Here is a 24,732-nt window from a genome sequence, read left to right on the forward strand (position 1 = left end):
TCCGGGGCTGCACTGCGCATGCCCGGGGCTGCCGGCTGCAGGAGGCGGTGGTCCAGGCTGAGCGCGCCGCGCGCGGTTCAGTCATTACCGATTGTCCTCCTCCTCCGGGAACTCGAGGGCGCTGCGGCGCGGCCGGGCTGAGGGCCGGCGGGGCGGATGCGAGGGCCGCCTCCCCGGGCCGTGGAGAGCTTTCTTGGAGAGCTCAGCACGAGCCCCTCCGGAGCCCCCCGGTACCGTCCGCGGGGCGCCGAGCCTGCGCGCGCGGGTTTGGGCCGTGGGACGGCGAGGCCGCCCAGAGGTGAGTCCCACAGGCCTCGGGTGTGGGGCTCAGGACGGGCAAGGGGGCTCAGCGGAGGCCGAGCGGGTTGCAGAGTGGGGATGCCCCTTCGCCCTGGAGAGCCGGGCATCCCAAAAATGGGGCGCCCAAATGGGCTTCGGGGGCTGGAGGGAGGGAAGACTTGCAGGAGACATCTGTACTTTGTGTGGCGAATTTAAAGAAGGTACTAGCGGCGTGTTTCTAAGAGCCCTGGGAAGGAAAACACCTTGCCATCTTTTCCGTTGCTGGCCACTCCCTTGGCGCCAAGGCCTTTCGTGGGCACTGGCCGATCGCATCCCTTGGGCTCGTCCCCGCCTCTTTCCAGGAAGGATGGCTCGAGATTCCCTTGACCCTATTCAGTTCTCCAAACCTCAGGCCCTGGAAGTTGTTTTTGCAGGAGTGTTAGCTCAATGTTAAGTGCAGACCTGCATTCTTCACTGCGCCCATGATGGTGCAACACACGAGTGTAACCAGTACTTCCACATTCACTCGTGGGGTCCCCTGGTTCACCCAGTAGAATAGGTATTTCGGGTTTTCCCGTTGACTTGGTGAATACTGGAGCCTCGTGCTCCGAAGAAGAAAGTAATAGAACTAGCTTGCCCCACTGCTAGGACTTTGCAGGAGACAATACGACTTTAGTCATCACTGTCCAGCACTGGTTGCTGGACATTGGCTAGTCCCCGAGCTATTCATGTATTCTCTTGTCTGACTATGCCGTGCTCTGCTTCTGCCTTTCAAGCCACAGTTCCTCTGCTAAAACTTTGGTCTTCTAGTCTCTGCAGTGGGAATGAGTAGGAGTCTGCGAGGGTTTCCCTGGTGGTGATGGATAGTGCAGGGAACTAAACAAGAGTACTGGAGCAACCTGGTTCTATCACTTGTACTATTCTTTGGGGCAGGAGGCTCGACCGCATGAAAATAATGTCGTTTTTAATGAGGTTGAACTGTTATGTACTTAAAAGAACAAGGTAAATCTGTACTGATTTGAAAACATGTCCAGTTCATTCATTGTCGAAGGGTGGGGAATGTTTCCATTTGTTTAGCTAAAAAAACACATCTATTTGAGTATGCATAGAGAACAATCCCAGGGATTCGTAAAACTGGCAAAATTAAGTGCCTTAAAGGAGATTGGCTGGAAAGGAACCTTGCTTGAATTCCTATAAAATGAAAGTAAATTTGTTTAAGGAAAAATGTTCAAGGTAAATTCTGAAATGATCACCTCTACCTTTCTTGGTGTGGAACAGTCATTGGGGATGGGTTTGTTTTGTGTGGATTCACTGTTCTAAGTCTAATTTGTTGCCAGTGTGGCTTTGACCACGTGGCTGGCTCTGCCACTCTCTCACCTTTGGCGTTACCAGGCTTGTTCCATTCGCAGCCCTCAGCTATTCCACATTTGCTTTTTGTGTTTTCACAATGCTACGGCAGGATTTAGGTGTCGAGTCCTCTATATCATCACACCAACTAATACTCTGTGGACCACGATTATCTGTTTAAACATCACTCATCTATTTCTAGCTTGAGGTTTCTTAGTTTGTATAGTTTCTAGCAGTGAGTTCAAGAATTGTTTCCCCTCTTTTCCAGGAAGGTCCGATGGCGAGGAATTTGTCTGTTCTCCTGATCCTGACTTTGGCCTTTTCCTTCACACATCCGCTTCATGAACTGGAATCAGCAGTTGCTTTCCCTCAGACCACTGAGAAAAGTCAGCCCAGCTGGGAATCCGGCATTAACATTGACTTGGCAGTTACTACCCGACGACATCATCTGCAGCAACTTTTCCACCGCTATGGGGAAAATAATTCCCTGTCTGTGGAAGGATTCAAGAAATTGCTTCAGAATATAGGCATAGACAAGATGAAAAGAATCCACATCCATCATGATCATGACCATCACTCAGACCGCAGCCGTCACTCTCACCGTAACCGTGCTGCTTCCAATAAAAATCATCGCAAAGCCCTTTGCCCCGAGCGGGACTCTGAGAGTTCAGGTAAGGAGCCTAAACACAGCCCCGGAAAAGGATCTCACCGGCAAGAGCGGGCGGAGCGGAAGCAGAACATCAAGGAGGGTGTGAGTGAAGTGACCTCCACTGTGTACAACACTGTGTCAGAAGGAACTCACTTTCTGGAGACAATCGAAACTCTAAAACCTGGAAAACCCCTCCCCAAAGATGGAAGCAGGTCCACTCCACCCAGCATCACACAGAAGAGCCGGGTCAGCCGGAGGGCTGGGAGGAAAGGCAACGAATCTGTGAGTGAGCCCAGAAGAGGCTTTATATATTCCAGAAACACACAGGAAAATACGCAGGAGGTAAGACAAATGCTGTTGGTTATGTTCTGCAGCTGCTTATCAGTTCTGTGATTGCCACTGTGCTTCTGGTTATAAGGGGCATAGAGTGAAAATAGGACAGTGATGTTATTGAAAAGCAGATTTGTCCAGCTTCTCTATCAAGGTGTTCTTGCTACGTCATAAGCTTTCCTTATCTTTGGGTGATAGTTCTTTGGAAAGAGAACTGCTGCCTGCTAAACTTTTTTTGTAATGTAAATGTAAAATATTTACAGGAAGATAGCAAGTGAGTTTTTGTTTTTTGGTGGAAGACATTAAAGGTGAATATTATCACTCAAAATCAGAAAATGGGAAAATCAGGCATTAGAATCCACATTTTAGGGAAAGGCATGGTCAGAAATCCCGAAGAATGCTAAGAAGAGCAGAGCATCTCCTTAGCAAAGATCACAATGACTTTCTAGAGATTGCCATTGGAGCTACCACCACGAACTAGGTCCTGGGCAGGTGAAAAGTCTGGGATGTCACGTTCAACATTTATTAGCTTTTTCTAAAATAAACTTCTACAGTATCCAAAGTTCGCCTTGATTGAAAAATGTCAGGACCACAGTATTAGGTAGAATGCCTTAATCATAACTTCAGTGCTTCAAAGGAGGACGTGACTGTACTCATCCTAGCCCATTCCTGCTAATGATCATAGACCTAGCAACACCAGGGATGATGAAGTCTGTCCTAAGTAATGCTGGCTGAGAACCTGTGGGGGTATCAGTCAGAATGTGGGAAACAGGTACTACAGGCAGGCTGTTTGGTTTGCAAGCAGGGGAGAGGGGCTTGAAGTTGCATAAGGGAGCTTCTTTTCCAACCTGGCTTGTCATGCAATTAAATTGTTGAACACATATGCCTGCCAGTGCAGGTTTGTTTTATTAGCAGCCTTGCCCTCCGCAAGAGCAATCCAAATAATTTCATATTCTCTCATTGTAGAACGTTTCTTTGCCAGGTATGTGGACCATTCTGAGCTAGGTTTTTCCAGGTAGGGTCTGTGCTGAAAGAACATGTCCTGGACTTGTCCAGGCCACGTAGGATAGCGTTAATCTTGAAACAACATGTTTCTCAATCTTTAATGAATCCCATTTCAAAATTAAAGCTCATTTCCTTAATCGGTTTATACAATGCGTTAACAGGCTTGTGAATCTCCATTCATCCCCAGGCTTGTTCACAGGAGGCTTTCCCCTTAGGTGAGTAGTGATGTAAGAGCTTTTCCTAAGAAACAGGCAGAAGAGGATGAGATAGTACCATAGTGACATAGTACTTCCAGGGAGCTTGCAGCAAGTTCCAAAGTTCTCAAAACAAAAGTAACTTTCTAGTTTGTGTTAGCTTAAATGAAGGCATAGCTTGAGGTAGGAAAGGATGTTGTCATCCAACTACTCTTGGATTCTCTGGTGGGAATGCCTGGTGTTTGATTTTCACTGCTTTGTTTCCTTAGTGTTTCAATGCATCCAAGCTGCTTACCTCACATGGCATAGGCATCCAGGTTCTGCTGAATGCAACAGAATTCAACTACCTCTGCCCAGCCATCATCAATCAAATCGACGCTAGATCTTGTTTGATTCATACAACGAGCGAAAAGAAGGCTGAAATCCCTCCAAAGACCTATTCCTTACAAATAGGTATAACTTTTATGTAAAAATAACTTCAAGTGATAAGTCTATGTTCTATTTTTCTCTTATATTTGCATCATCAGCCTCTTTATTTTTTAGCTTAGTTTCAAATGTCTTCTTAGTGTTTCCTGCCCTGAATGTGAAGGAAGAAACCAAGTGTGTGTGACTCCAAGTTTAAAATAAAGAATAGAAACTAAAACTTAGGTTAGGATTTGTTTGAAGTCATCCCAGAGAGCATTTCAGAATCACTTCAGATTATCATGGGTTAATCCACTGCTTGGGATGTGTGTATCCCATATCAACATGCTGGTTTGTGTCCTGACCACTCCACTTCTCATCTCGCTTCCTACTGTTTAACTTGAGAAGCCAGCAGAAGATGGCCCAAGTACTTGGGTTCCTTGCCACCCACATAGGAAACCTGAATGGCATTCCTTACACCTGACTTCTGTTGGACCCAATTCCAGCTGTTTTAAGCATTTGGGAAGTGTACCAAGATCTCAGTCTACCACCACCCCTCTGTTACTCTACCTTTCAAATAAATTAAAAAAAAAAAAACCTGAAATTTGACATTTTAGATTTTTATATTGTCATACTGGGAAGAAGGGCATGATTCACCTCTGAAGTTAGGAACCTAATTCTGGTATGTTCTTACTGATGAGTGACAGCAGGAAAAGCCTTGCCATAGTGTAGAGTCTCATTGCTCGAAAGATGCAATAAGGAAGAAATACTGAGGAAAGCATTGAATTCCTGCTTTCTGTCTCTTGCACTTCCCTCTTTTAACTTCGTCCTCGTAATTTAGTTATTAGCAGAGTCTAGAAGTTCGATTTCCGAATTACTGGAGTTCATCCTTGGTAACTCTTCCTCTCTCCGCCCCGACCTTGAAAGGATTTCTCATGGTTGATCTTCTCACATTGGGCACCCTGAAGCACCAGACTGTTCATTTGAGTCAACAGCTATTACCACCATACTATTTACATTGAACTCATTGCTTTAGCTTCTTTCCAAAAGTCTTTCTTTTAACAGTTACCAATTGTATGATTTGCTTTTCTGTTGTGTTTGACAGCCTGGGTTGGTGGATTTATAGCCATTTCCATCATCAGCTTCCTGTCTTTGCTGGGAGTTATCTTAGTGCCTCTCATGAACCGTGTATTTTTCAAATTTCTCCTGAGTTTCCTTGTGGCACTGGCTGTTGGGACATTAAGTGGTGATGCTTTTTTACACCTTCTTCCTCATGTAAGTACACTCAGTTGTCTTGTTATTTATTTTATCCTTCAACATAGAGGTTTTTCTTTTTTTAAATGTTACTAGATTAGTTTCATTATGCTAGACATTTTACACTAGAATTGTTTATATCAGTATGTTAGAAATTTGATTTAGGGGACCTGGTGCAATAGCTCAGTGGTTAAAGTCCTCGCCTTGCATGCCCCGGGATCCCATATGGTCGCCGGTTCTAATCCCGGCGGCCCCACTTCCCATCCAGCTCCCTGCTTATAGCCTGAGAAAGCAGTTGAGGACGGCCAGAAGCCTTGGGACCCTGCACCCGTGTGGGAGACCCTGAAGAGCTCCTGGCTCCTGGCTTCAGATTGGCTCAGCTCCAGCCATTGAGGTCACTTGGGGAGTGAATCATCGGACAGAAGATCTTTCTCTGTCTCTCCTCCTCTCTGTAAATCTGCCTTTCCAATAAAAATAAATAAATCTTAAAAAATTTTGATTTAGAAAAGTAAGTTTTAAAATACATTCGATAGCTGAAAGCTACAACTTTGTGCTGGATATTAACGTATGTGCATCTATTTTGTTTGTATATTTAAGAATATTTACTAAATTCAGAGTAACTTAACTGTCTGGAACCCACTAAGTGAAAGTAGACAAATTCTGCTCAAATATTATGCTGTAGGAGACTAGAAGTTCAAGTCCTCTACTTATCTCTTAGCCTGTTAATGCAATTGCTATAGGAATAAAATATATGACTCATCATATACTCAGAGGTTTTTCAGGTTTTTATGTGTGTATGTATGTAGAGATTCACACTTCGTGATCCAAGAAACTCTTAAACAACTTAGATAAAGTGAGTTTACTTCATTTAAAATTTTTCATTAAATATTTGAAGTAGGACAAATCTCATGTTCCTTTTATCAGTGAAAGAAAATAGTCTTTCTGGACCCAGCACGATGGTCCAATTGGCTAATTCTCCCCCTGCAAGCACCAAGATCTCATATGGGTGCTGGTTTATGACCCGGCAAATCTACTTCCCATTCAGCTCCCTGCCTCTGGCCTGGGAAAGCAGTAAAAGGGTCTTTTCTTTCTTTTTTTTTTTAAAGATTTGTTTTATTTTTATTGGAAAGTCAGATATACAGAGAAGATTAATCCATTGATTCACTCCCCAAGCGGCCATAACAGACAGAGCTCTGCTGACCGAAGCCAGGAGCCAGGAGCCTCTTCTGGGTCTCCCACCCGGATGCAGGGTCCCAAGGCTTTGGGCCATCCTCAACTACTTTCCCAAACAGGAAGCTGGATGGAAAGTGGGGCTGCTAGGATTAGAAATGGCGTCCACAAGGAATCCCAGCATGTGCAAGGTAAGGACTTTAGCTGCTAGGCTACTATGCCGGGCCTTGAAAGAATGTTGCTGTGACAGGCTCTCCTGCCACCAGCCACCAGGTGACATATCTAGAATACCTGGTACACAGAGCTGAGTGTACATGGAATTTCCTCTGAGATCCCCAGTCCTCACCTCTGTTAGTGTGCTCCAACTGACGCCCTAGCATCAGTGCAGTAGCAGTAGTGACTATGGCACTGTACTGGGGGCTTCTCAGGCGGGGCATCAGGGTCTTGGGTACCTTGCTTGGCCTGTCACTACCTGATTTGGGCTTTTTAGTGGAGAATATAAGCAGTGGGTATTATATGCGTGTGAAGTCTGGCAGTTCCCTGTTGCTTTGTATGTATACACATTCTGCAGGTGAGCAGAGGAATTAAAACTGTCTAGACCAATCTGTAAAATGCCACAGCGCGTTATATACATTAAGCTCCCGATAGTTAGCTGGCTGCTGTTCATTTTTTTATGTTCTAAACTCTCAATTCTAGAATTATAATTAAATTAAGGGCTCGTTGATTGCCAGATTCTGAAGGATTTCAAATTTTAACCTTACTGTCCTGGCCAGTTTTTCCAATGTGTTAATTGAAACTAAGGAATCTTCTGAGTTCGGTGTCTTTTTGCATTTAGTCTCATGCAAGTCACCACCATAGTCATAGCCATGAAGAACCAGCAATGGAAATGAAAAGAGGACCACTCTTCAGTCACCTGTCTTCTCAACACATAGAAGAAAGCCCCTATTTTGACTCCACGTGGAAGGGTCTGACAGCTCTAGGAGGCTTGTATTTCATGTTTCTGGTTGAGCATGTACTCACATTGATCAAACAATTTAAAGATAAAAAGAAAAAGGTAAGGAAAAGTATACCAAGTACTTACCAGGAGCATCCTGGGGACATCCTCAGTATAGATTGGTGGCTATGACTAATTGTTGTGATTGATTGTGATTGTTCACTAAGTACCTGAATATTCTGTTTCAAAAGACGTGTGCCTTTCATAGGCTTGACTTTTGTAAATTGGGCAAGAATAGTAATATGCTCCTTATTTCTGATAAAAATGCTTTCCCATTGCCTGTGGTCAAAAGACCATTGGAAGGAAACTTAAAAACGTTATTATAGTTTAACTTAAAGTGTCTGTATACTCACTGTGCTCATTGGTGTCAACCAGGATTTTCTTTGATTTGAAATTGCGTGTCCTCCTTTTTTAGTCCTGCACGCCCTCTCCCCACCTTCCTTATTTCTCTTTTTAGGGTCATACTACAGTTCATCTACAGTTTCAGTCTGATTTCTCTAAAGTTGAAAATTACACACTTATAAGGTCATTCTGTGTGTAGAATCTGGATTTTGGAAATTATAAAGATTCATGCAATGCTTGCCTTGTATAATTTGGTGGTCCTGTTTTTAGTCAGCTCACCTCTGAATTGTTTAAAAGCGTTCAGTTTACATGTTTGTTGAAGTAGCTTCTCACCATGGTTTTATAGTTTGAGCAACATGTAATTAAATTGTGCAATCACAGTAACAAGTATAACTGGCATGAAGAGGTTTGAAACCTCATGTGGTTGATTCCTGCTACTGGCTGAGCTTTCCGTGGGAAGCAGGAGTGCATGTGGGAACAAGGTAGTGACCTGCTTATGTGTCGTACAATTTTATGGTCTCTAAGAATCTCTTAACTCCTAAGCTCCTAAGCTTGAACCCTCTGTTCAGTGGACCCAAATTTAGATGGAAGCAGTAACATCAAAACGCACTCTTAGCCTAAAAGTCGTGTTGTGTGCTGTGCTTTTGGCCACTGCCGGCTTTGGGCTGGTTGGAGGATCTAGCTTAATTATTCCAGTCTTAAGAAGCAGTGATTGAGCTTTAGAGGCCTTGGAGACTTCTTTTTTTTTTTTTCCAGTTTAGTTACAAAGTGAATTCAAAAATACCTTTTCTTCAACCTGTGGCTCTCAAGAACGGATTCTCCTCACCTGGCATGAAACAGCTTCCCACTCCCCACACTGTAGCTTATAACTAAGTAATTAATGAGTTGTGAAATCAATTTGTGTCATGACCAATATTTTTGGAAGCAAGCATAAATTGCATATCTTACTTTGTATAAATTACTTATGTTAGTATGGGTTGCAGTCAGTGAAGGTTGATGATTTCTGCCCTGAAATAATGTCTGCTAGAATATAAGCTTTTAAAAGCCAGTACCTTCCTGTCTGTTTATTACTCTATCTCCAGTACCTGGAGTACTCTCTGTAACATAATAGATGAGTGATAATATTTATTGAGTATGTAAGACATGGAACAGCAAGCAATCATAATTTCTAGATAATGACTTCCTACGGAAGTTTTGAAAACAATGTGTGCTCATCCCGATTATAGTATTAGTTACTTAGTAGTTTTTAGTCTCACTGATTCGCTCTCAAAAAAAAAACCATTACTGCTCATTAGATGGTGACAGGAGCTCTCCAGGCCTGTCTATAACAGGGCATTTTATTTGGCATTTTTGCTGAGGACCCATCCAGTATTACTGGGAGAGTTTGTGTTTCATTAGTTTAAGTCATATGCTATATAGGTCCACCTAAGATCTCTGTTCAAATTGGTGTTCCATCTCATACCTGTTTATCCAATTAGACCCTTAGAATCCTCAACTTCAAACCTGCTTCTTTAACTAGCACAGGTTGTTGTTCATTCTGGAAATTGGAAAAATGTCTGTGACATCCTCCTTTTCCCAATACCTGGCCAAATTGTATTTAAAATGTTATGGTCTCCAATTTTTTCCATTTTTCTTGGTGTCATTCCTGTCGAGGCCATGTTTATCTCCCACTTGAGTGACGGCAGTTGCCTCCTCACTGACTTAGCCATGTTATTTTGTTTTGTTCCTTTGCCAGTCTAGTTTTCACGGAGCAGACAGCGATTTGTGTACATGAAAATATGATGAGATTGTACACCGTCACATAAAGTCTTTCACATTGATTTTAAAATGAAGTCCACTACTCTTCCTTGGTTGTCTGATCTCTTCAGCTGCCCCAGTCTTCCCTTTAGCCACCTTTCCTCTGGCTTTTAGGGCCCACGTACCTTGTGCTTTTTTTCAGTTGTGGGCAGCGTTGACAGCTTCTTGCTTCTGGGCCCTGCTCATGTGCCCTTGTGGGATACCATTTCCTGCACCATTTCCCAGCAAACTCCTGCTCACCTCAGGGCCCTGCTGTAAATGTCACATTTGTTCAAGGAAGTTGCACTGAAACTCATTTGGGTCTTGTTTTTAACCCTCTATTAGCATTGTGTGCTTTCCCTTTGTGAAATGTATCACTTTTCAGTCAGACACATACAATCATTTTCTGTGTAAATTCCTTCAGCCTGTGAAAGGTAGGCAAGCACTAAGATACAGATACTGTTTAGTATTGTACCAACAGAACTTCCCATGGAGGGCTTTATAGGCCCCAAAACCTACAGAATGAAGGAATTGGTTGCATTGTAGATTCTGGAATCATTGCCTAATGAGAAATGAGGCATCAAATAGAAGTTATAAGACCTCCCCAATTCATCCTATAATTATATATAATTATTTGTTAATTAAAATAAAATTTCAAAAAATACTCTAAATTCATTTATTTTCATAAATATTTAAATACTTTCACTGACACATTAGACTAGGCATAAGTGGTATTTGTCTATGTGTTTGGTCGTAGCCTCTAAGAAGCAGTAGATGTCTTAAACTTTTGCTAGAGCTAGAATAAAACCTTGGGTCCTATAGTAATTATTTAAGTCATAATCAGAATTACCACAAATAAGCAGTCTATTATTTGTCTGATACTTTACCTCATTTGAAATACTCTGCGTAAGCAGATTGTCCATGGGCACTATTGTTTGGTGACCTTTATGCAACATAAATGTTGCTAGGACTCAGATAAAAATAATCTCTCAAGCACAGTATTCAGGATGATTTATAAAACAAAATTTTAAAAACCTCAAGATAAATTCAAAACTAATAAAGACTTGCTTAAAAAGAAAGAACATGGTAATAGTGTTTCTTTTGAGTGAGATAGAAGGCTTCTGTGCACTGGTTCCCTCCCAGATCCCTGCAATGGCACAGAATGAGTTGGGGCTGGAGCTGGGAATGCACTCAGGCCTCTCAAGCAGGTAGCAGGAACCTAGTGACTTGAGCCTTTTCTGGAACCTCCTACGGTGCACATTAACAGAAAGCTGACTAAAACATGATTGGTTGTAGTTTATAAAAAGTATGAAAGGAATAAAATTTCAGTACCTGAAAGAGGCATAACAGAGGCCAAAAAGTTGATAGCCAGATGACAGAATACCTGAAGAAAATGCACCTAGCTGGTTCTAAATGGATGACCTAAAGTAGAGCTTCTCAGTGTTCAGATGTGTTTGAGTTGCCCAGGATTAGTTAAAATCTCTTCTGATTGCTTACGTCTAGGGTGTGACCTGCCAAAAGATGTATTTTATTTTTATTTGGAAGGCAGAGTTATAGAGAGAAAAAGAGAGATCTTATATCTACTGGTTAATTCCCAAGATGTTGCAAAAGCAAGAGTTGAGCTAATTTGAAGCTAGAGGCTTCCCCCAGATCTGCGACAAAGGTGCAGGGACCCAAGGAGTTAAGCCATCCTCCACTGCTGTCCCAGGTCATAGTAGGAAGCTGAATCAGAGGTGGAGCAGCTGGCACTCAAACCAGCACCTATATGGGATATTGATGCCAATTGCAGAAGCTTGGCCTACTGTACCATGGCACCAGCCCCTACTAGTATGCATTTTTCACAGGCTTGTCCAGGGGATGCTGTGCTGCTGTTTTTAAACCATACTGTTTTAAGACCATCCCATCTTGGCACTGGTTCAAGACCCAGATGCTCCACTTCGTATCATGCTCCCTGAAAATACTCCTGGAAAAGCAGCATAAGATGGTGCATATACTTGGATTCCTGCACCCACCTGGGAGGTCTGGAAAAAGCTCCTGGGCCCTGGCTTCGGTCTGGCCTGGCCAACCTCCAACCATTGTGGCCATCTGGGGAGTGCAATAGGAAATCAAAGACGTCTCTCCAACACTTCCTTTCAAATGAAAAAAGAAATCTTTAAAAAAAAAAAATAGACCACACTTAAACAGCCATGGTTACATTCATGTAAAGTAATCTGTAATATTTTTTAAAGATTTATTTATTTTGGGCCCGGCGGCGTGACCTAGCAGCTAAGTCCTCACCTTACACACCCCGGGATCCCATATGGGCGCCGGTTCTAATCCCGGCAGCTCCACTTCCCATCCAGCTCCCTGCTTGTGGCCTGGGAAAGCAGTCGAGGACGGCGCAAAGCTTTGGGACCCTGCACCCGCGTGGGAGACCTGGAAGAGGTTCCTGGTTCCCAGCTTCGGATTGGCACAGCACTGGCTATTGTGGCTCACTTGGGGAGTAAATCATTGGACAGAAGAGCTTCCTCTCTGTCTCTCCTCCTGTATATCTGACTTTGTAATAAAAATAAATACATCTTTAAAAAAGAGGAGGAGAGACAGAGAGAAAGCTCTTCTGTCCAAAGATTCACTCCCCAAGTGACCGCAATGGGGCCAGGAACCTCCTCCGGGTCTCCCACACGGGTGCAGGATCCCAAAGCATTGGGCTTTGACTGCTTTCCCAGGCCACAAGCAGGGAGCTGGATGGGAAGTAGAGCTGCCAGGATTAGAACCAGCGCCCATATGGGATCCCGGCGCATTCAAGACAAGCACTTTAGCCGCTAGGCCACGGCACCGGGCCCAGTAATCTGTAATTTTTTCCTATGGGTAATTTTTCTATTACCTTGGATGGCTTTTGTTTCTGTAGGGATCCTTTCTTCTGTCTTTTTCCATATCATTTTGCTTGCATGCTTATTTAGAGCTGTATACATAAGCAAATCAGCTAGTGTTAAGTGTTGGTTTCCCTTGCCATTTTAGAATCAAAAAAAACCTGAAAGCGATGATGATGTGGAGATTAAGAAGCAGTTATCCAAATACGAATCTCAACTTTCAGCTAATGAAGAGAAAGTAGATCCAGATGATCGTAAGTCCTTGTGTTGGATCTGGGAGCCAGAGGGAAAGCGTTGCTGGGGTCTTAGCAGCAACGTGAGCCATCTAAAAGAGATGAAACCCTGTCCGTCTGTTTTTTTCAATAATCTGTAACTTTTTAAAAAGTGATAATAGGTTATCTCTGCATGTATTTTCATTTCTTTTTTTGTATTTTCTTTGGAAAATTCACACATAGAAAAAAATTGTTAAAAATTGTGCAAAGAATTTGCAACTCGCCATCACTCAGATGCCTCAGTTGCTTTGCCACGTTCATTTATTTCCCTCTATCTACACATGCATATGTATTTTTTTCTGAATCACTTTAGAATGAATAATAGACATGATGCTTCTTCACTCAGATACTAGAATGTGTGTTCCCTAAGAAAAAGGACATTGCCTTATATACCCACAGTGCAGTTGTCAGAACCAGGAAGCTTATTTCAATACAGCATCATTCTCTGGTTTATACAATTTTTATTCTAAGTTCTTACTTGTTTTCATTTTATTTGAAAGGCAAAGAGAGAGAGCTCTTTCATGATGTGGTTCACTCTTCAAATGCCTGCAATATCCAGGACTAGGCCAGGCCAGAACCCAGAACTCAGTCCAGGTCTCAAACATGGGTGCTGGATTCCTGAGCGTCTGATGCATAATCCATCATCCACTGCCTCTGCTTTAACAAGAAGCTGGATTACAAGTAGAGGATTACAAGAGACTTGGACTAGGTATTCCAATATGGGATACAGGCCTCCCAAGCAATGACTTAACTACTACACAAAATGTATGCCCCAACTTTTTGTTTTGTTATGTTCTTTTTAAACCATACCACATACCAAGAAATTAACTGAGAGTACAATCTAGGATCAGATGTATTTGGTTGCCTCTCATTTGGAGTTTTTCTAGTCAGTCATGATCAAGCTTTTTTCTTTGAAGAGGAATACCTCCTCCTGGCATTGTGTCCTTTTCAGTGACTCATTGTATGGTGTGTCTCTTGCTAGTAGAGTTTGGCTACTGTTCTTTCTAGCATTTTTCTACAGTTAGTGTTAATATTTTCCCTAAATTGGACTGAAAGCTTGGCATTTGTCTTTGGGCAGACTCAGTGAAGATTCAGACTCTTCACCGTGACCTTGGAAATCACATGCTGCCCACCCGCTATCACCTGTTAGTCACCCTGCTCCAGAGCCTCACTGGCCCTCCTTTCAGCCTCTGACACCAGGCTGCTCTCATTGCCTTGTCCTTGTTTGTCCCTTCTCTCAGGGACATTCCCCTCCCAAACTTTCGCGTGAACTCTTCCTACCAGTGTGTTTCTTGCTAAGTGGCAGTCTGACCATAAGAGCATAGCTTCTTGAAGGCAGATACTTCTGTGCTTCCTTCTCCCAGTGCCTGCTGGGCTGCCCAACACAGCCTGGTGCTTAATAATTGGTGACTGAAGGTAGAAAATCAGGTTGTTACAATTTCCTGTTTGTAAGGTTTCCTGTCCACCCTGTTTCTTCCACATACTATTTTTTTTTTAAGATTTATTCATTTTTATTGGAAAGGCAGATTTACAGAGAGGAGCGAGAGAAAGATCTTCCATCTGCTGGTTCACTCACCAGGTGTCCACAGAAGCCAGAGCTGAGCCTATCCAAAACTGGGAGGAAGGAGCTTCTTGTACTCTCACGTGGGTGCAGGATTCCCAAGGTCTTAGGCCATCCTCTACTTTCTCAGGCCAGAAGCAGGAGGCTGGGTGGGAAGTAGAGCAGCTGGGACATGAACTGTTACCCATATGGGATCCTGGAAAATGCAAGGCATGGATTTAGTCACTGAGCCATTGCACTGGGCCCCCAGCATACTATTTTTCTCTTAAGAGTAAATAAAGCGTTTTTACTCATGTTCCTTTATATCTTTCCTCTTTGGCTTTTTTTGTTGTTTTTTAAGATTTATATTGTTTTTATTAGAAAATCAGATATACAGAGACAAAGAGAGACAGGAAGGAAGATCTTCCGTCTGATGATTTACTCTCCAAGTGAGCCACAACAGCTGGTGCTGCGCTGGTCAAAAGCCAGGAGCCTGGGGCCCGGCGGCGTGGCCTAGCGGCTAAGGTCCTCGCCTTGAAAGCCCCGGGATCCCATATGGGCGCCGGTTCTAATCCCGGCAGCTCCACTTCCCATCCAGCTCCCTGCTTGTGGCCTGGGAAAGCAGTCGAGGACGGCCCAGTGCATTGGGACACTGCACCCGCGTGGGAGACCCGGAAGAGGTTCCAGGTTCCCGGCTTCGGATCGGGTGTAGCATCGGCCCGTTGCGGTTCACTTGGGGAGTGAATCATCGGACGGAAGATCTTCCTCTCTGTCTCTCCTCCTCTGTGTATATCTGGCTGTAATAAAAATGAATAAATCTTTAAAAAAAAAAAAAAAAGCCAGGAGCCTGGAACTTCCTCCAGGTCTCCCACGCGGGTGCAGGGTCCCAAGGCTTTGGGCCATCCTCGACTGCTTTCCCAGGTCACAAACAGGGAGCTGGAAGGGAGGTGGAGCTGCCAGGATTAGAACCGGCACCCATATGGGATCCTGGCACGTTCAATGCAAGGTCTTTAGCTGCTAAGCCACCACGCTGGGCCCAAGATTTACTTATTTGTATTGGAAAGTCAGATATACAGAGAGAAGGAAGCAGGGAGGAAGATCCATTCACTGACTCACTTCCCCAAATTGCCACTACGGCTGAAGCTGAGCCAATCAGAAGCAAGGATCTTGGAGCTTCTTCCAGGTCTCCCTCGTTGGGCCATCCTCAATTGATTTCCCAGGCCACAAACAGGGAGCTTGGTGGGAAATGGGGCCACCAGTGTTATAACCAGTGCCCATATGGGATCCCAGTGCATGCAAGATGAGGACTCTAACTGCTCGGCTACTGTGCCAGACCCTCTTTGACTTTTTTAATGAATTCTGGTGAAGTGTATAATCATGGGAGAAAATTACTGCTCTAGAACTGAATTACAGGATCACAGATGCTCTCCAAAAAAGTATATGGAACCAAAGAATAACAGCCTTTCGGTGGTAGTTAACTTTTCCTTGCACAAATAGATAATAAATGCTTCTTCATAATGATAGCATAATTCAGATTTGTGGTTTTTTTCTTAGATTTTTTTTCCAAAAAGTTGTATGGCAGAATGCTATATTTTTTTACTCCTGCTTTTAACATTTCTCTGAAATAAACATTGTAAATAATGTTTTGGAGAAAAATTAATAATAAAATTCTTCCTAAAATAAATATGTGCTTATTTTATGGTAAGAAAAGTCATCTTTCGGAGTATTAGGATGGGAGCAGTTTTGTGGTATAGCAGGCAGAACTGCCTCCTGTGGTGCCTTCATTCCCTTCGTCCCTGATCGTGTCCTGGCTGTTCCATCTCTCACCCACATCTTTGCTAGTGGCCTAGGAAATCAGTGAAAAGTAACCCAGGACCTGAGCCCTTGCAACCAACATGGAAAATCCAGATGGCGTTCCAGACTCCTGACTTTGGCCTATGTCAGCCCTAGGTGTGTGGCCATTTAGGAATGAACTGGCAAATGGAAGATAACTCTCCCTCTTCCTCTTTCTGTCTCCCTTTCTCTCTCTCTCTCTCTCTCTCTCTCTAATTCTATTTTCTTTCTTTTTTTTTTTTTTTGACTTTTTTTTTATTAATTATTATGCATTATGTGACAGTTTCATAGGCTCTGGGAATCCCCCCACCCCTCCCCACGCCCCTCCCCCCTGGTGGATTCCTCCACCTTGGTGTAGTATTACAGTTCAAATTCAATCAAGATTCTTTCCTTGCAAACTTATACCAAACATAGAGTCCAGCTACTTAATTCTATTTTCAAGTAAATCTTTTAAAAATTTTTTTAGTAAGTATGGAAAGTCAGAAAAATTAAGGGAGAAGCTAGGGAGTAGTTATTGAAAGTTAACATTTAAAATCCATCCATATACAAGACAATTCCGTTTTTAAAATTTGTTAATATCTTAATGTTTTCCATTAGTTACACTATAATGAAAGCTAATAGTATAGTAATTGCTCCCAGATGCTGGGATGGGACAGAGTTGCAGAAAGGAGTGAGGAAAGATTGATTGGTAGGCACTAAGTTATGGCTAAGTAGGAATAAGCTCTACTGCTCTGTTGCCCAGTAAGGTGCAATATACCGTATTTTTTCCCTTTAAAAGGAGAATAACTATAAGATTGCATATTTTCATCATAAAGAAATGCTAAATGTTTTAGGAAACAGATGTTTGTCCTGACTGGCATTATACTTGTATTGAAGCATGGCGTGGTATCCCATAAATATATTCAACTTCTGTGTCTAAAATTGAACAATACTCTGATGTCTAGTTCTACAGGTGTGAGTTACCACGCTCTGAGATCTATTGTTGACTTGGCCGATGAAAATATTCATCATGTGTCCAGGTTTATTAGCAAGTATTCTGACTTTGTCCCAATGTCCTGTATGTTTATTCCTAGGACCTGAAGGTTATTTACAAGCGGACACACAAGAACCCTCCCACTTTGATTCTCAACAGCCAGCCATCTTGGAAGAAGAAGAGGTCATGATAGCTCATGCCCACCCACAGGAAGTCTACAATGAATATGTACCCCGAGGGTGCAAGAATAAATGCCACTCCCATTTCCATGATACGCTCGGCCAGTCTGATGATCTCATTCACCACCATCATGACTACCATCATATTCTCCATCATCACCACCACCAAAACCACCACCCCCACAGTCACAGTCAGCGCTACTCGCGGGAGGAACTGAAAGACGCCGGCATTGCCACATTGGCCTGGATGGTGATAATGGGTGATGGTCTACACAACTTCAGCGATGGCCTAGCCATTGGTATGTGTCTGCATAATTCTCACTGATCGATTGCCTAAAAATGTCACACTAAACACCTAGTCAAATCTGAGAATAGCTTAGTTTAGGTAAGAATCTCTGCAACTTTCCGATTATCAAAGTGTTGTCTGAGTATTTAAATACTAAAGTATTCAAAAATTTTAGATGCAAGTAAATGCTTTGGAAATGTGCTTAGTCATTATCTGAACTGTTAATGTTGAAAATTCTTCGTTTGTGAGATCAGGATTTAACTCATGTGGAGTATGGGTGAATATTTCCCCCATATATTTTGATGTTCCTTTACCTAAGGTAAAATTATCTTTTCCATCATCTTTTGTGTATGCTAAAGAAATTTCAACATATCTGGTAAATCCAGTTAAATTTTTTTTTTATTAAGTTAATGATTATGCCTTGATTACAAGGCTGTAGCCTACCTAAAAATTTTAGTGATTTATGGCAGCAAGATCCATGGAAATAATTAAACTGATGTAGCTGAGGCCTGGAAAAGTGAAGCTGCTTGCTCAAGGGCACATGCTGTGTACAGTCAGACTAATACAAGCTCCAGCCTTGATTCCTTGGCCACCTACTGTTCTGCCCTCCTGTTTGGGCTGGCTTTGATGCAGCCAAGGCAGACAAAGGAGTGTCCAAGTGCAGAATCATGGTTTATCATTGTTTATGTGCTGCATTCTCTTTGTAAAGGGGAAGGAGCTGTCTTACACTGAATGTAGCAACCTAGTCTAATTCTAAGTAGAAGCAAGTGACGCATTTCCACTCATGACAGCGGTTTTCTTCTAAACTTTTTCTGCTTATTTTCTATTCTTGTGTTTTACACAGTGGTGATTACTTCTAAGTTTATGTAAGATCATCCATTCATTCTCACATATAACTGAACCTTCCCTTCTCTGCCATACTTGATTGTGTTCTTTGGGGAAATTTAGACGTGGTAGGATGTAGTATAAATTTTTGTAAAAGGAGATGATACACAGTTCAATAGGAAAAGTTTTATTTTTTTTACAGCCAAAATATAACTTGCTTCTGTTACTTCCTTTTTTATGCTAATAGAATTTAAAACAAAAAACAGGTAGTCATTTCTTCTAAATATTTTTTGCACAGGTGCTGCTTTTACTGAAGGTTTATCAAGTGGTTTAAGTACTTCTGTTGCTGTATTTTGTCATGAGTTGCCGCATGAATTAGGTAAGACAACTATGTAGGCTGTCTTCGTGTCACTAAATTTTGCTAGTGAATGTTCCAACAAGCTTTTTCATAGCTTCCGTGCCTTCTCAGAAGTTTGCTGACTTCCTGGTATTGTTTCCCAGCAGAATTCTTTTTTTTTTTCCTTTTAATGATAAAGACAAATGTTATGTATTTGTTTGTTTTGATTATTGTAAAGAGAGCGATATCTTCTGTCTGCTGGTTCACGCCCCCAGATGGCCATGTCAGCTGGGATTGAGCCAGGCCAAATCTTGGAATGAGGAACTCAGTCTGGATTGCCACTGTGGGTGACCACACTCAACTACTTGAGCCATCATTTGCGATTTCCTAGGGTATATATTAACAGGAAGCTGGAAATTGCAAGTGAATCTAGAATTCAAATCCAGAACTGTAAATTGGGATGCAGATGTTGCAAGGTCAAATCCACCTAACACTAAGTCAAATGCTTACCTCTCCAGCTAGAACTTTGATCCTCCCAAGTAGCCTGTATATGATGTTGGCAAAGATGTACCTGAGTCCCCCTGCCCCCGTCCCTTCCGACTATCTTTCTATGGAGGCTTACAAATGACCTCACTGATCATGTTCACTGTGAATAGACTACGAAAGAATCATCTTTTTCTTGAACAGAAAGTGGGATACAGAATTGCCTGCTAGCTAGAGAAAAGGGAAGTTTGATGAGTTGTATGTTGAATATTGCTCTTCCATAGTTGACTTGGGTTCAAGTTCATGTCCTTGTTTTCCTTCCCATAGACTATTTATCCACACACATGCCCTGCCTGACATCATTTCACTTGTTTCTTGCTGCTGCCAGGCACCCAGTAAACCTCTCCTGGGCCACGCTTCTGATGTAGTGGGTTAAGCCCACTGGTTCAGGTAACTTCTTGGTACTCCCAACCCAGCTTCCTAATTTTGTGCCTGGGAGGTTAAAGCTGATGGCTCAAGTATTTGGGTCTCTGACATGGGAGACCTCAAATGAGTTCCTGACTCCTAGCCTCCACCTAGAAGTGAACCAAAGGATAGAAGATAATTTTCTTTCTCTCTCATCTCTCCTTCCCTGATTCACTATTAATTTCCTTCCAGATAAATAATATTTCAAAAAATGTGGCCTAAGAGGCCAGTACAGTGGTTTAACAGGCTGATTCTCTACCTGCAAGCACCTGGATCCCATGTAGGTGCTGGTTCATGTTCTGGCTGCTCCACTTCCCATCCAGCTCTCTGTTTATGGCCTGGGAAAGCAGCTGAGGATGGCCCAAAGCCTTGGGACACTGTACCCATATGGGAGACCTGAAGGAAGATCCTGGCCCCTGGCTCCTGGTTTCAGATCTGCTCAGCTCTGGCTCTTGCAGCCATTTGAGGAGTGAATCAGCAGATGGAAGATCTTTCTGTCTCTCTTTCTAACTTTCTAACTTCTGTCTCTCTTTCTAACTTCCCAATAAAAATAAATCTTTAAAAAACAACAGTGCCTCCCACCTGCCTGCTCACTGATTGACATCCTCAGCATCTTCTACTGTGTTCCACATTCTAGATCTTTCGTGTCCTGCATTTCCATCTTGGTGTGTCAGTCATAACACATACCACAGTCATCGGTTCTTTTTTATTTTAACTTTTATTTTATTTTTGATGTTCTTTATATAGTTGACAAGGATATATGCCCATGAGGAGCACCAATTAGGGTCGGGAGGGTCAAGGTTTAGATATAACGAGGGTGGGACAAATGCTTCCAATTTTCCCACTTCTTCCCATTTCTCCTGTATCTGGAGGAGGGGAGGAGTCATTAGTTCTTAATTAAGGATTGCCTTTGTCATTTGCTGATCATTTCTTGTGTGGTTTCTGTGCTCCCCTTTCTTTGTTGCCAGTTATAAGCTCCTTGAAGACAACACCAGAGCACAACTGTAGATTTGTACTATTTATCATTGATTGACAAAATGTAAGCCTTAAAAAATTTTCTCATAAAAAATAGCTTTAAAACGGATACACTGCTTTTGTCCTGGGTAATTGTTTGGCTATGTTTTTTCCTTGAAAGAAATTAGGGATTTTACTTAACTCCAGAAAGCCTTTGGATCTGTCTTAAAAAGGATGTCATAATTTCTTTAACCTCGCTTTTTTTGTTGTTGTTGTTGAAGGGGACTTTGCTGTTCTCCTAAAGGCTGGCATGACTGTTAAACAAGCTGTGCTCTACAATGCTCTATCAGCCATGCTGGCATATCTTGGGATGGCAACTGGAATTTTCATTGGTCATTATGCTGAAAATGTTTCTATGTGGATATTTGCACTTACTGCTGGCTTATTTATGTATGTCGCTCTGGTCGATATGGTAAGTTTTTAAGAGGTCAACTTACATTATTGACTAACAATATAGAATGTGTTCAGTAAAATTTCATTATGAAAAAATGTAGGTTAAATGCAATATGCTGAAAGGTAATTCTGTATTCAAAAAGCTCTGTCTCATACTGACAGTAGACTCTCAGTAATGAGGCCTTGAGTTGTCTGAAGGCCTTTGGGACACCTTGCACAAACAACATGTTGTCAGTATGGTCTGTATACTTCAGAAGGCCTTACTAACTCATGAAGGAGTCATACCCTTTTTTCACTAAAGCCTACATATCAATCCCAGCCAATCTTATTGCTACAATTATATTGTAAATAGTACAAGAATTCCTATCTTTGAACTATAGCTGGGCCATGTCTTCAGTTCAGATAATATAGACACTACTTGAAACAGAGATGTCAATGTAGCTTTCCATGTTAAAGTGGAGCAAACAGGACCAATAACAATTTTTGCTTGGTTAGGACACCATGCATGATCATTCATTAAACCATTAGGAGATGCTGTGTGACATTAGACTTTATCAGCTAGTCAGTCGGTGTATAATTGTACCGCAATCTGTGCGTATTTGTTTCCAGGAGTTGACCTATAGAATACCCAGCAACCAATAAAGCTAGTCTAGTATACTGTCCTGCAGATTGTTCTGAAAACTTAAATATTGCTCTCTTGTTTCTTTTTTAAGGTTCCTGAGATGCTACACAATGATGCTAGTGACCATGGATGTAGCCGTTGGGGATATTTCTTTCTACAGAATGCTGGGATACTCTTGGGCTTTGGGATTATGTTACTTATTTCTATATTTGAACATAAAATAGTGTTTCGTATTAATTTCTAATTAGGGTATAAATGCTAAAGTAGCTTAAAAAGCATTGCTGTCTATAGTTTGAATAGGTCACAGAGAGAAATTTGTTACACTGTGATATAGAGCAGTTAAAATTAGTGGATTTTGTGACTTTTGTATTGAGTATTGCTGTTTGTTACACTTATAAGTCAGTTATGTTGGTAGCATAAAGGTACGTTTTACTATTTAAGTTATTCTATTTTGGAAATATAAGCTATATGTGCAATTCACCAATATTATCAATTTATTATACAAACAAGATTTGGCATGAATTATTGTGTGTATTTCAGGGAAAATTTCTCAATAGCTTTTCTGAAACTAATTTAACATAGTAATTCCCATATTGGATTTTGGACATCTGACAAAATGCCGCTGCCGAAGATTCAGAATTGTGCATGAACACCAAGATACCGATAAAGCTCCTACTGAATTTAAGTTACAAGAAAAGAAAGAAGAATCTGATCATTGAGGAGGTGTAAATTACTTATAAAAACATCACAAAATTGGCTGTCATGTAGAAGGAGCATAGATTAAGTGAGAAAAAAGGCAAAATCATTATAGAATATATTCATAACCACTTGTGTAAGAGTATTAATATCCCTGTAATAACACAATGAGCACTTATACAATAACTTCACTGTACATTTGACTTTGTGTAAGTGTAGAAAACTTTTTATTAACAAATCTAAGTAAATTTAATTAATTCAGTTTACCACTTGGTCCAGAAATTGGAGTTTTGAAATATTTGTGTAGAGATATACCAGATGAATATAATGAGTACATTTTTAGATTTCCAGAAGATTTAGTAATCACCAAGTTGGATATTGCCAAATGTTATATGATTGTGTATACTGCTAATCAGGTCTACAAAATAACAGAATATTGAGACTTGGATTTATATTTGGGGTAAAACCATATTGAGTAAAATCTGACTTCTTTGGTGTCTCAGTGTTGTCATTATGAGCAATTGTCATTTTATATATAGTACTATAGACAGACTAGGGCTGTCTGGCATTCTCTAGATTTTTTTTTTCTACAAAATAAATTCCTTATGTCAGCTCAATTTCAGACATCTGGTTTTCTTTTTTCTTTTAGCCATCTTAACCATTTTCTGAGTGTGCAGTTCAGTAGTTTTGAGTATGTTCACAGATGATTCCAGATGGTTCTCATCTTGCAAAACTGGAACATTATTCCTCCTTTGCTGCTGGTAGCCACTAGATTTTCTATCTCTATGAAATTGTATTAGCTGAATATTTAAATTATAATTCAAATTGTAGATTACTACTTAATTCATTTATACTATTGTATTCAATTTTTATTTTTGCCACTAAGGGCACTTTCAAAAATTAGATCAGTGACTAGTTTCCAGCTGTCCCTCGTTTTCTTTTCTTGACAGCTAAGGTCTAAAGCTGCAGAAAGAGCATTAACATCCTGCCTTCTAGAGAGAATCAGGAATAAGTACGATATGCTAGGGCCCACCGAGAGGCCACAGGACCAGCATTTACGTTCTCAAAAAGCTCTCTTGGTTGGGGATGCCTGAATGAATGAGATGAGCTCTGTCCTTTGCCTGAATTGGTACTCGGTGTCAGAAGTTCACAGACTTGCCCTAGTGCCACTGCTACATCAGTACAAAGTAAGGAAATTCTTGAAAGAGCTGGAAGTGTCCCGGTAAGAGTTGGGAGACTGGAACATTCTCCTTTCTCAGAGATTCTGAAGGTTGAAGGTGTGCCAGACCAGAATGAAAAGAAGTCATAAGCCCACCTCCAGTTTAAACCTGTCAGTGGGTTTAAGTGGTCATGACTCGTGGCTCCATAGAGAATGAAGGGGAAAAGAGAATGCAGCAATTTATCAAATATGGGGTGTATTAGTACACATTTAAAAACCTGGGAAGAGTTACATGGGAGGGAACGGGTTCCTTTGAGCTTGGAGTTTGAAGATGGCAGTTCAGGATGGAGCAGGCTTGCAATGTGTCATCTCCGGAGGCTGATCATGATGGATGCTGAGGAGCACGGGGTGATCCCGGAAGCCCAGAGAACAGCTAGGTGGAGCCTCAGTGACCAACCCCCTCAGAAGAAGCACACTGTGAGGGCACCCCCTTGTGACCCAAAGACGTCTCACTGGTCACAGCTGCTAGCCACCACAGCTGTGTGGCGTCCCCATCCTTAACATGTTTAAACGTGCTTGCCCAGCTATAGGCAACTGCATAGGTTTCTTTTTTGCACTACTGGGGAAAAGCAGCCAAGGTTGGCATTCTGGGCCTAGTTAATGTCAAATTTGGGTTACTATACCAGTATGCAAACACATTCGTTGCTTTTTTGTTTGTTTAAGATATGAAGGGAAAGCGGTGAATGCCCTAACCGCAGACAGTAGGGCTGCCGATTACCCAGGGAAGGAAATCTGGGAATATATTCGAGTGGGAGCAGCTTAGGGCCTGTTTGACAAGGGAATAATGACTTCTGGGATCTTCCACAGACCAGGCCACTAAACTTACAGGTAGGCAAGGGAGCTGAAATAGTGCTTTAGAGGGGGGCAACTGGAAAGCATGTCTGGATCAGGCCAAGTCACTTGGCCCCAGTTTTTCAGCGTGCCAGTGGGCAGCAGACAATGCTGTTTAGCCCAGCCAGGTCTCCCATGTGTGCAGGTACCATGGAAGCTGGGCTAAGCCACAG

At 42.0% G+C, this 24,732-nt stretch overlaps 1 protein-coding gene across 1 annotated transcript; it reads left to right on the forward strand.

Moving 5' to 3' along the window:
- Positions 1 to 23,126, forward strand: SLC39A6 (solute carrier family 39 member 6). The gene is made up of 10 exons (XM_004579545.4): positions 1 to 298; positions 1,895 to 2,617; positions 4,074 to 4,257; positions 5,312 to 5,481; positions 7,466 to 7,684; positions 12,740 to 12,845; positions 17,310 to 17,687; positions 18,798 to 18,878; positions 21,020 to 21,210; positions 21,905 to 23,126. The coding sequence occupies exons 2-10, from the start codon at positions 1,904 to 1,906 to the stop codon at positions 22,055 to 22,057; spliced, it is 2,196 nt and encodes a 731-aa protein (XP_004579602.2). The 5' UTR covers positions 1 to 298; positions 1,895 to 1,903; the 3' UTR covers positions 22,058 to 23,126.
- Positions 23,127 to 24,732: the final 1,606 nt, after the last annotated feature.

The sequence above is a fragment of the Ochotona princeps genome, chromosome 18 (genome assembly GCF_030435755.1).
Source record: "Ochotona princeps isolate mOchPri1 chromosome 18, mOchPri1.hap1, whole genome shotgun sequence".
Lineage (NCBI taxonomy): Eukaryota > Metazoa > Chordata > Mammalia > Lagomorpha > Ochotonidae > Ochotona > Ochotona princeps.